Below are 13,022 nucleotides of genomic sequence, written 5' to 3'. Positions count from 1 at the left end.
GAGGATGGTGCGAATACCCCACCACTAATGCCTCAGTATGACCATTGTGTGCCTCTGTCGAAAGGGGGGGACTAGCCACTCTTAGCTCGTCATTCAGCCAATGAATTAATGAGACCGACGACTGAACGAACTCTCATAGGGCAATTCCAAAGTTAGCAAACAAACAGAACTCACATTTTAGTTCCAGTAGAGACGAAAGTGAACTCGGAAAAAATCCATCATATGTTGCTTCACACCCGATTTAGGTACAACTTCGGACCCGCCATCTTTATTTGAAGCGATATAACTTGCCCGCCGGAAGAAGCTTTGAAACTCCCAGCGTTCGATATAATGGTTCAAAATAACAACTGAAAGATCCACAAAGCATTTCTACTTAATGTACATACCACCCAGCGATATACACATAGAAGGCTTTTCACTGACAAAGGCTTCTGAGAAATAAAGGCTTCTTTGGTGCCAGAAATAGTCTTTCGTCACAGAGATCTTGTAAAAGTTCTCAAAGGCGTGAACACTAACAAGGCCACCTGCCCTGATTGAATACCGCCAATAGTCTTAAGGAAGTGTGCGATCGTGCTGACATCACCGTTGTGCAAATAATTTTCTCTTTTACACAGACGAGGTTTCTTTCCTGGATACTGAAAACTTATGCGGATTTAACCAATACTCAAAAAAAAACAGACCGTACCCATCATTTACCGTCCAATTGCTTTAGTCCCGGTAATCGCCAAGGTAAGGGAGAAACTTGTCAACATGCAAGACTTCCTCGAGAACCAATCCATCCAGGTTGTCGCTGATGGACACACCTCGCAGATGTTTCAAATTAATCCTGGTGTCCCTTGTCCAGATGCATCTTGTCCCTTCCCCTCTTCCTGTTATATATCAACGATCTACTCGACAAGTCTTCTAAACCAATTTGTAGGTTGATGGATGCTAGTACATTTATGTTTTCTTTCAAATCACCCAATCGCCCATAGGTAGGAAGTAATAAATCTTAGTATGATCATGTAGCGGAAGAAGCTTCTCAAAAACTTGGGGCTCTTTTTAAAACGAAAAGGCTGTATTGACTCCAACAGCTTTTAACGCTTTACAAAGCTCAGATTCTTTTATCGTCTTGAGTATTGCTCGCACATATGGAGCTCTACATCCAAACAGATATTGAAGCTATTCAGAAGAGGGCCATACGTCTTAAAGGAGGTCTATCTCTTGACAAAAGGCTTGAGAGATAACAAGCTGGATAACCTGACTCTGTTTCATTGATACCATATGGCCCATATCCTTCCACCTAGAGCTATATTCGCAAGATCTACTCGACAGGCAGATACGACTGATAAATATCGAGTGCATCTGCAAACGCCTAGGAAGTTGCTATATCAGCATTTCTTTTTATGAAGAAGTGCAAGTTTAAAGAATGAATTTCCAACATGTATTTCCGGAATAATACAACGCAGGCTCTAATCGCGATACTCGAGTAGCATAAGGTTTGCTTTTATGTGCCAGTTTATTCTGTAGACCCTGAGAAGCTCTTTGCATCAATATCAGCCAGGATACCGTTGGCTTATTGACCCACTGCTTATTAAAATGCGTATAAGAGTGTATTTTACTTTGTTTCCTGATTTCTGAAGGAATACTCTACAAGATGATTTGGCAAAAATTGTAAAACTAGCCATTGAAGAGTCCTGAATGCGCTTCTAGAGCTCAAAAACCCATATTCTAAATAAATTTAATACTTTATGCCTAGCACAAAGGCACTGTACATTGATCGTTAATAAATAAATATAATAAAATAGTTAATAAAGTTAATAAATAAAATAAAAAGGCCGTACAACAGTAACTTACTAATTTTATTTTATTTTAACATAACAAACCACAAGAGTAAAGTGTCAACAAATATTATGTTACGGCAATATTTAAGCTCTAACTGAGTCGATTACGTCCGGAATCATAATAATTCAAATAACCTCTACTATAAGGAATACGTGGCACATTTACGAGATTTGTTGCAGTATTATCAGGAATGTTATACTTAATTCGCTCATAATTATCAATTTTGCTAAGACTAGGCCTATAATCAGCTATATTTTGGATTTCTCTGGTATTATAATAAGGACTTACGCTATAGGGTTTGTTGTAATCTAAATGTTCATAACGTGGATAGTTGCTGAGACTATTTGACTGATATTCCAAATAACCATACGGGTTATTATTTTGCTGATAAAAAAATACTAAAAATAAAACTACACCTCCTATCAATAAAAGCGATATACCTGGAAGCAAGAACTGTTTAAAAAATTGATTTTTATTCAAGTGTGTTAATACTAAACCTAAAGAGTCGAGTATTTTAATAGCTACAAGAGGCAGATAGCCTAAAGCCCCCAGATTTTTAAGAATATTTTGTACTGGACTATAATCACCACTGGCCCCGCCCACGTTTGTAAAAATATTTCCAAATATAATATTTAAAACCTCAGGCAATGCGTTTAAGAGTTTTTGAACAACTTTTACTACAATATCCGTAAAAATATCCTGTTTTTTGTTGTTTAAACTTAACGATGTTATAATTGATTTTGATTTATCGATGGGCTGTACGCTCCCTTGTGGCAAGTATGGTGTTGGTACTCCCGGCAAAAACGTCGGCAATGGCTTTTGTGATTCTATAATTAAAAAAAGTTTAGCAATAAAAGGTTGAGTGATATTTAGAGCATACCTAACTGTAATTTTAAAGTTTCCAATTTATTTTGCAATTCGTTCAGACCATTAGTTCTCATTTTCTGATTACTTTCGGGCATATTTTCGTCGCTTAACTTCAGGTCGGTAATATTATCTTCCAGATATTTCTTAAAGGTGTTGGCTATTTGCAAAAAGGCATCGTTACCTACTGAAACTAAGTTTTAAAAAAAGCACTCAATGTAGAAACCTAACAATTATGCTTGCACATTAGAGCATCAGGGAAATGGAATTAAATTAATAAAATCACAGATCAACATCGCTTTTTAGTTGATTTTATTAGTTTTAACGCATATTCGGATTTTTTATAAGCACTCTTTTTAAGTGTACAACCAATTTGATGAATACTTAACGGAGTGATCGACACGTAAATAATCAACAACATTATCATATGTACGATACCTACCTAACATATGAACAGAAGTATTTAAGCTTTACAACCGTGCTAAATTCAGGGACAGCTGAGATTAATATGAAGAGAAGCTAAATAGCTAAACAAACCCTAAGGGCTGGAAATTATCAAAAGACCTGATGGCACAAACATACTTCTACACTCGTATAGTCTATGAAAGAGAATATACTAATGAAAGATTAACTTAATAGAATCAAAACGACCGCCGAGGTGTGGGTTCCCCAAAACGATAAAATAATCTGTCAAATTATTTTAACCCTTTCAATCTGGGAGAGGTTATACCAATTGGTATATTTAGTTTTTCTTCAGAGAGAGTTGGGTCTGGTATTACTCTCCCTCATAATTCTTTTAAGAGCCAGCATACCAAGATGGTACTAGGGTAGCATGAGAGAATTAGACTAGTGTACAGGAATATCATTTAAACCAACTAGTCTTATCTCATCTCTGACAAAAAAATATTAATTTCAACTTTGTTCCTGTTTTTTAAAACCTCCTTTAAGTTCGCTGCGACTAAAGTCGCCGAAGTCAAAATTTCAGGAGATGGCCAATTGTTACTTCTTCTATATGCTCAATGTTAGTGGCATAACTCGCAATATCTTTAATTCAAAAATAAGTTAGAACCACTGCGTAGAAGAATGTATCTGAAGAAATTAGCATAGGAACTAACAATTAATGAGTTGAGTCAAAGATGCTTAAAAGAACTTGTTATACCTGTTCAGTTACAAGCTCTTTTGAAAATATTTCACCCATGAAGACAGGGTTTCTTCACGAAATTTGCTCGATATCACCGTGGTTTTTACTTATGTGGTAGAAAAAGGTCACAGAAGGATGTCAATTAATAAAGGCTCTTGTTAGCAATATCACTTGTTTATACCAAAATGATTCATTATAATTATTATCTGCGAGGTTTCATATAAACTGCTTCTTATGGTACATTGAGTTTGAAGTTCACCGAGGGCACACCCTACACTTAAGATGATCCTAATATTATTGCCTCTTTTCTGTTTTTGCTGGTATGGTAATATCCTTAAATAACCTAACGACTCTGGTATTTACTTTATCTTCATATAGGTGGTGCATAAAAATCTTTTCATTTCTCGTCGTCAATATCCGGTTATATACATCCATTTTAAACTGCTGAGCATTCATAACATCTAATCCTAATATGATATCATCCATGATTTCTGCCACTAGTACCGGCTATTGGAATATTGTTAAGCCAATGGTGACTGTAGCTTCATGCAATCCAAGAATCGGGATTCTTTTTCCATCCGCAGACTCCAGAATTAGATTGGGTGGTGCTAAAAGCCTACAGTGAGCTACGATGTTCGGCTTCACGATAGTATGACTTGATCCTGTATCCAATACCATCTCACGGCTGCATATTTTTCCCGGTACTACTAAGCTCTCTCCAGGATGTGGCAGCCGGTTTAGTCTTATACGTGGGGATTGGTAGCACCCAGCCAGCTTGCGCCCCATAAAGCTGACTAGTTGGAGTTTTTCCTGGTTCCTTGGATCTCTTAAAGGCTTGGGGCATTGATGTTTAAGGTACTCCTCCTCATTGCAATTCCAGCATTGCAATGGTCTTTTAGGTTTCCTCGCTAATAATGATTCAATCTTCTTTAGGCGGTCTTCGAGATCACTTTCCCGAAGTTCTGATTTGTCTTATTCGTGTCTGCCTTCTACTTGCTTGAAAAGCTGCCTCATATTCTAATCCATGCGCCAAAGCTTCTGAAATAATTTTATGATGAGCCATCCTTAGAGCGTGGTTGGTATCTGGATCTCGAACTCCGTCAACAAAACAATTTATAGAAATTTGTTCTCGGAACTCTGTTGGGGCTGAAGGGTAAGCCAGATTTACTAATCGAGTTACATCGGCCTCAAACTGTTAGAGCCCTTCCTCGGGTTGTTGTCTTCTAGATTTCAATTGAGCCTGGTACACTTTTTGTAGATGGGCTTCACCGTATCTCATCTCTAAGGTACGCACCAGTACATCGAAATTGAGCTGATCCTCAGATGGCACCATTCTTAATATTTCTGTAGCTTCTCCTCTAAGGCTTAACTTAAGATTAATTGCCTTTTCTTCGTTATCCCAGCGATTTCCCCTAGCATCGGCCTTAAATTGATTCAAATAGGTACTCCATGCTTCTTTGCCATCGAATTTTGGTGGCTTTACTTTCATCATTGTTTGCATTCCAGGATCGGGATGAAGAGGAGTTCATTTTACTTTCATCTCTAGTTCTTGGATCTTTGTTTGTACATGTCTCAATTTTTGTTCTACTGTTGCTTCAAAGTTAGTCATTAATTGTTTCTGATTCTTCCCCAGATCTTCTTTAAGTTGTAAAACTCGTTCCTCTTGTTTTCTGTCTCATTCCTCCTGCTCCTTTTTAAGATTATCTTTTAAATTCAGTAAGTCATCTTTCATGGTTCGAATCAGGTCTCCATTTTCTTTCTTCAGGTAAGATTTTATTGTCTTTAGTAAATCTTCCTGTTTCTTATCTCGCTCTTCTTGTTCTTCCCTCTGTTTACAGTCTCTTTCTTCTTGCTTGCGGTCTCGTTCTTCTTGGCCTGACTTTTTGTTAAAGGCATCCACTAAAATGAGCTTCCAAATATCCCACCTCTGACACCAATTGTAACGAAATTCGGGAACCCACTTTTATTGTCAACGTCAAAAACATTAACCTAACTCGCCTTGACTATCGTTTAATTGTTTCCAAGGTAAAAACTGACTAAACAATTAAAACTGAATGATTTGTCACGAAGCGCGTCCTTTTTAAAACCCGATGGAACAGTTTCGAAATATTTAGAATTATCTTCATTGTTTTTGCCGAAAGAGACCAATAATTTTAGGAGAATACTGACAGTCAAAGCAAGCAAGTATACAAATTCTAAAAAATTAAAACTACAGGGATTTACAATGATATAACCTAAATAACCTAAATTGAGGCCAAAATGGGGCTCTCGAACATACGATATAGAATACTAATAAAAATAGTACAAAAACTAGGAGAATAATTAACGTATTTACATTTTCATAATAATATCATCAACAGGCCTAATCACCAGAGTCCAAGAGCTTCGAAGAGATTTGTCTCTTTAATGAGAGTTATCTTTTTTACTGAACTTTTTACTTCTATATGCGCTAATTTTTTTAAATCTCAAAAACATTAGAAATGGATGTGAGCCAAGAGGTATCACTTTGAGAAAATAGTTATCGACCAGCTTCACAGCATCAGTCAACCAATGAACGACAAAAATAAAATAAAGCAAATGACTTTTAAGGTGTCTGTCCACTACACCGGACCATGCCATGACCGTCTTAGGAACGTATCCGGCACGCAAAGCAACACGATACATTCTACTATGCCCACTAAACGGATCGACGGCGGTCAGTGTCCGTATCCATCTCGTATGTAGAAGGAATCCGGTCGATACGTGCAGCACCAGTTCATTCTCCCATGCCTTTCAGTGTTGCGTGGATGTCTGGTTGGAATTGGATTAAAAAAAATAGATATGGCTATTAGAAAATTAACTGTCAGACAATTAGCAATCATTGCGATAATTTTGGACGAGGAAGAAGGAGAAATCCCAAAAAAAACTCGACGCTACTGGATTCACAATTCTATAAAAGAACGAAAAACCGAAGGAGAATATTGGACATTATTCAGGCACTTGGTTGATGACGAAAAGTTTTTTCAGTATATTAATGTCTACATTCCAATTTAACGTGTTACTGAAAAAAAATTGAAAATGACACTGTCGGGAGAAACACCAACGTTAGAGAATGTCTATCATCTAAAGAAAAACTTGCTGTTTGTTTACGGTAAGTACAATAATTCGTTTAATATATATTTTAATTTCAGAATCAACAAAAGCTACAAAATTTACTTCTAAAAATTAAGTCTTATAAAATCGAAATAAGACGAGGTTTTTTTCTATCCTTGGTTACTCTTTACAATTCCAAAATATCGTTAAAAGACGTATCCCAAGTCTCAGGAGACGTAGGCATAGGTGTAGCACTTGCTTGAACGTACGAAGGAGTCGATGCTGGAGATGGAGTATATGAATATTGAGGTGTTGTAACAAAACTAGGTGGTGCGAGCTGCTGTAACTCCATTTCGGAAACTAAACTGAATATTTTGTTTTTTGCTATTGCTTGTAGGTAAGGTGAAAACTTTTTTACTGTTTCTGATATATTCAAAAAGAAACGATCTAGTTCATCATGTTCACGTTGTTGTGGAATAAGAAGTTACTCGTCTAATAATCTAGACATCAAAACAGCGGATGCTGACTTTTCTGGTAGAACTTTAGCCTTCTTTATTGTCTTTGCTTTTTTTGCTTCGCTGTGGTGAGGTTGTGAGGATTTATTACAGACAATAGTGCTATCTTCGTTCTGATTTTTAGAAGCAGCCACATCCACAGCATCGGTACTGTTGATCTCATTGTCAGAATTAGAGTTCTGGAATTCAGTTGCTTTGTACTGAGACTCTTCATCGTCGCTTGTGAGCTCGGACTCTAAAGTTTTTTTTTTCGACAAAAAACGAAGCAACGAATGACATTTCTTCCTCGTACTTCCATTTCTTAATCTTCTTGGCTGCCTGTCCAGTTTTGCTTTTTTTCTTATTTAATGCTCTTCTATATGCATCTCTTAGACCTTGCCATCTTTGTTTGCAAGCAGCAGCTGTAAAAAAACATAATAAATATTAATAATAAAAATAAATAAGAGATCTATATAAATACTAATATATACATAATACGTTTATTATGCACTCAAATAAAATATATTTTGTTTGCAGGTACTTAGCAACGGGTGACTCGTTTACGACTATTGCTTTTAGCTATCATATGGGAGTCAGTTCTGTAAGATGTGCCGTGTTGGAAGTTTGTGATGCTATAATAAAAAATATATTGCGAGAAAGTATTCCCATGCCTGGCACAGAACAATGGGAAAATAATATAGAAGAATTCTGGAATAAATGGAATTTTTCTAATTATGTAGCTGCTATAGACGGCAAGCATGTTCTAATTTTAGCACCACCAAACAGTGGTTCTTTGTATTTTAATTATAAAAAAACATTTTCTATTGTACTTTTGGCCTTGGTTGATGCCAATTATAATTTCATAGCCGTTAACGTCGTTGCTTTCGGCAAAGATAGTGATGTGGATATTTTGTCAAAATCAACAAAGGGCAAAGCTATATTCGAGAATAATATTCCAAGTAACAAATTTTTTTCCGGGGAGTAATGTAAGTGCACCATGTGTTATATTGGGAGATAACTAAGGTGCTAAGATATAATTTCATAAGACGCGGAGAAACTATAACTTTTACGGAAACAAATACTCCTGTACAATTTAAAAACTTAAAACACCAAGGAGGTAATGCAGTTTTAACCGCCTTTGAAGTACGTCATCAATTTGCAGATTTCTTTCAAACTACGCAAGGCCAATTGGACTGGATACCCATGTAATTAAATTACTTATACAAATTAAACAATAATTTAACAAACATACCTGGTTGATTTATTTGTTCCGAAATTTCCTTCCAAGCCATATCTTTTCTCACAGTATCAATTTTCATATTTGCGTACACATTCTATTAATTTTTCATCCTCCATTTTGCACTGTCTACGTGTACGCGCGTCTTGATGAACAACAGATGACTACTAAAGACAAGGCGTTTACAATTACAACCCGTTTATAACGGTCGTCATATGCGGGTTACAACCGTATACTCAGCGTCTTGCTGCATGCGTGCACCGGTTTGACAACGTGCACAGAGCGTGTCAGCACCCGCAAAATATTCCCGCCGACAAATTGCTCTCGCTCCGTGCCTCCAGTACGGGACGGTGTTGGGCGGTGATGGAACGATCTAGTGGGAGTAGTGTCATACTTTTCAATACAAAGAATATTTTTTTGCCTGATACATTCTTAGCACGGTTATGGCATGGTCCGGTGTAGTGGGCAGACACCTTTAAACACACAACAAGCAGTCCAGAACGTAATTACCATACAAATATAAGGTTATAAAATAATTTTTGTCATATAACTCAGAAAGATTACCACTTAAAAGCAATTGTTTGGCGATTTACATGCAAAGTTATTTTTTTTATTTCTAATGTGCAAAACCTTTGTAGACAGTCAATCTGGCATCCAAAAAAGTCTGTAAGTTTAAAAAACCCATGCAGTCGTCGTTTTTTGTCAGTCGTTAGTGGTCTATGAAGAATGTTTAAAAAATAAAAATGTGAATGCCCCTAGCCTTTTTTCTAAGAATTCTGAATTTGATTTTAATGGTAAACTTTGCTTGTCGCTATTGGTTGTATTGCTTCGTTTCCAAAAAGTAAATTGTACAGATGATCTTCACATTTTCATTTGCAAACTTATAGACCTTATATAGACTTACGTCTGACAAAAAATAAAGACTCCATGAAATTTAAAATGCCAGATTAATTGTACAATTAGTTGATTAATATAGTAAGAGCCTTACGTTCATATCCATATTCTCTATTAGATACTTGAGACTGATCTGCGTTAAAATTAACTTCATTGCCATCCTGAACTTGTCGCCTTTTTCTTCCCGTTTGGCTTTTTATAAATTCTAACTTCTTTCTTCTTATGTTATCGACTCTGTCACTTGCCGTGGATTGCTTTGGTTGATAAGCAGCGCTAGCCTCTCCACTTAAGCTAGTAGGCGGCTGATAAGCAGCGGCATGCTGTTCTACTTTAGGTTCCTGGAGCTCCTTTGATTGATATGGAGGTGGAATCGGTTGATTAGGAGGCAAAGGGTTATAATTTGAGATATTAGGAGGCTGGGATGGGCTACTTGGCTGGTATGGATATTGGCCCGATGGATATGAGCCTGGTGTACTAGCAGAAGGTAGCGGACTTTCTGTTGCAGCATAAAAAGTAGGGCCCTGCTCAGCGTAAGCTACGTTCGAGTTATCCTGTCTATTTGATTCATATTGCTTGTCATTAAACTTATATTCATTGGCAGGAGCTGGAAACTTATATTCATTGGGTTGAGAATTACTTAGTGATTCTTTTTGATTGAATTTGGCCGTGTATTGTCTTTGTTGTTTATATAGAGGCTGAGGTTGAGGTAAACTGTAAGTTGGCTGGTTAAGACTCTCTATAATACCTAAAAATAAAAAATAAGGTCTCCATGTTTAAAACTATACTAAGAGGAACCTTTCAGACTTGAGATTTTCTCTTCCAAGCCCGCAACAGCTGTTTTATCTTCAGGAGATTGATAGTACCCATCGGTTTTGGTTAATCCATTAATAATTCGCTCCAAACTTTGAATCTGTTGATTTAAGTCATAGATCATAGAATTCCTGTACTCATTAGTGTCTTTAGTAGCACTATATGGTTTATCCAAAGTTGATCCAGAATAACCTCTTGAAGCGAAGCTAGCATCTAAAATAATAAGGCTAACATGGTTACTTACTTTTACTTAATGTGATCTCACCTTGATAGTCTCGTCCAGGATTTGGACTATATTGAAATTTATTTTTAGTGCCGCTATTCCCTTGAGTTACCCTCCCTCCATAATCGGAATTAGAAATGCCAGAATAAAGCGCCGCAGATGATGTAGGATACTCTGGTTGTCCTAAATTCGAGTTGGTGTTATATTTTCCTATGAAGGAGGTTGGTTTGACTCCATAATTATTTTGAGGTGGAACTATGAAATGTTGGGAATAAGGATAGTAGTTAGCTCCCTGATTGTGATTGTCATAGGAAATGATTGGACCGTACTGATCAGTTTTTTGGCTGTAGCTTGGTGAATAGAAGCCACCAACAAATTTATTAAATTCAGTTGGTTGATATTTTGTCATTATTGGGTTGGCATTACTAAACTGGACATTTTGACCCAATGACTCATAAGTATTTATACTAGGAGAAAATATACTGTTAGGATAAGGTACGTAGCTATTTAAGTTTGATCCATATCCACTTAATTTTTGATTTTCATATGGAGATGTTAATCCAAATGAAGTCCCTCCCAGACTATTTGCACCGGAACCATAGTTTGCAGACGTCGGTTTAAAGTATGGAGAATTACTTTCGTAAAGTTTAAGAAAATTTTTAAATTGAGAATAATCATTTTGGGAAGCACTTGAGATTTGTGGATTATGTGAAGATATAAATTGAGAAAGTAATTGAGGAGTTGCTATTGGTTGGGGACCTAAAAATAATTATTATAATAATTAAGCTTTTACGAAAAACTGTTATTAAATACTTATGTTGGATGCGAGATTAACAGACGATTGAGTTGAAACTTTGCTTGGTTCAACGTTATTCTGGGAAATAATCTGACTTAGCATAGACTAAAAAGATTAGTTTAAATTAATAAAACTTAAAGTTTAACTTAATATGAACATTACCTGAAAATCTTGAGACTCATCTTTTCCTCTTCGATTGTTTTCCAGCCCAATGCTATTTATTGTATTACTGTCATCTTTTGGTTTTAAATTATTTATTGCTAGTTGAAGCTCTTTAAGTTCATTCTCTATATCATCATCAGCTTTACTCTGAGGCTTTGGCGTAGTTAGAGATTGTAATAGTTTCGCCAATTTTTCCTAAGTAAAGGTGTCAGTTACTTATTTATCAACGTTGGTAAAAACATTTTCAGTAGTACAATATAATTTATAAGGTAAAGTAATATTAAACGTCAAAAAGAAAGCGATGAGATTAAACCTAACTTAAGACTAATATGAGCAGAAATTTTAAAATTTGTTCAAACTAGTGCAGAAGAACTTAAGATCATAATAATAATATTTACTATATAGTTTTTTCAAGTTCTATGGTTTAAAAAATTCATTCAAGGCGAGTCATTGTGAGTTCTAATATTTCTACTTTATTTTGATAGAATTTGTTCGTTATTGGTTTTCCCAATTTTATTGAGGTGGTAACTCCACGGTATACGTATTCGCCGGTTCGATCATTTTAATCTCGTTTTTCTGCAGATTAAGAAGTTTTTGTATTTAGGCCAGTGAGATATGATTCTTTTTGCCTGTCCCTATCCAGATGCATTTACCCGACATGACTTCTTTTTCTTTTTTTTCACATTCTGAGTTCTTTCACTAGGTGTCCTCTAGTGATACCACAGACTAGTTTGGGCCCATAGAAGGCGATGGGTGCACTGTACCTGCAAAATTGGTATGCAACTTCGTTGCAAATATTCTTCCACTTAAACTTCCACGTCTTCATGTTCTGGTATTTACTTTTATGTGAGTCTGTTACTGCTTGGCAGTTGTTCTGCTGCCTACCGATAATCTTGTACTAGTCAATTATATAGTTGGCAAGCGATTTTTATGCAGCTTGGCTGTCTGGTAGGATATACATCTTTGAACCTTTTAGACTTTTTTTGGCACAATCAGAGATCGCTATATTGATAGTTTTTACTTCTGCTTGAAAGATGGTGAGCGTGTTCCCTAGGGATATTAATATTTAACATCTAGGTGAACAGATTCTACAACTTTCTTTCATCTTTAATCTTGCTGTATATTCAAATTCAAGTTCAAAAGACTTTTATTACCACTTAAACATTGTACATAGAAAATTACATTTTTTTATTACAAGAATTTACACAATGCTAAGAGTAATGCGGACTGAACTGCGATTATAAAAACAACCGATAACACATACATGAGCTAGCGCGCATGTGCTGCTCAGACCGTTAAAACATACTAACCTAATTACAACTAAAAGAAGAATAAAGACTTTCCCAATTATAATTATTAAGAAAATAAGTCATTAAACCCTAAAAACATATAAAAGATAAAAACAAAAAAAATATAGTGTAATAATTTACTATATCAATTACATTAATATAGGTACCATCTGTGCAATAGACAGAGAGGAGGAACGGCGGCAAAAAACACGAGCC

The 13,022-nt window shown here is 36.0% G+C and overlaps 1 protein-coding gene across 6 annotated transcripts in view; it reads right to left on the bottom strand.

The window, feature by feature from the left end:
• Positions 1–1,820: 1,820 nt before the first annotated feature.
• Positions 1,821–13,022, bottom strand: part of LOC126735412 (uncharacterized) — a 62,563-nt gene continuing 51,361 nt past the window's right edge. For 2 of the 6 annotated variants that reach the window (XM_050439381.1, XM_050439386.1), the window contains 7 exons: positions 11,518–11,712; positions 11,373–11,460; positions 10,602–11,318; positions 10,322–10,549; positions 9,621–10,271; positions 2,705–2,881; positions 1,821–2,651 (listed from right to left, as the gene is read on the bottom strand). In XM_050439381.1, coding sequence (XP_050295338.1) covers positions 1,915–2,651; positions 2,705–2,881; positions 9,621–10,271; positions 10,322–10,549; positions 10,602–11,318; positions 11,373–11,460; positions 11,518–11,712 — 2,793 coding nt within the window. In that variant the 3' untranslated portion in view covers positions 1,821–1,914. The remainder of the gene's footprint in view (positions 2,652–2,704; positions 2,882–9,620; positions 10,272–10,321; positions 10,550–10,601; positions 11,319–11,372; positions 11,461–11,517; positions 11,713–13,022) is intronic. The other 4 variants (XM_050439385.1, XM_050439384.1, XM_050439382.1 and 1 more) reach the window with 4 other exon arrangements.

Source organism: Anthonomus grandis, chromosome 4 (assembly GCF_022605725.1).
Source record: "Anthonomus grandis grandis chromosome 4, icAntGran1.3, whole genome shotgun sequence".
Taxonomy (NCBI): domain Eukaryota; kingdom Metazoa; phylum Arthropoda; class Insecta; order Coleoptera; family Curculionidae; genus Anthonomus; species Anthonomus grandis.
Note: the sequence above shows the minus strand (reverse complement) of the source record. Positions and strands in the feature narration are given on the sequence as shown.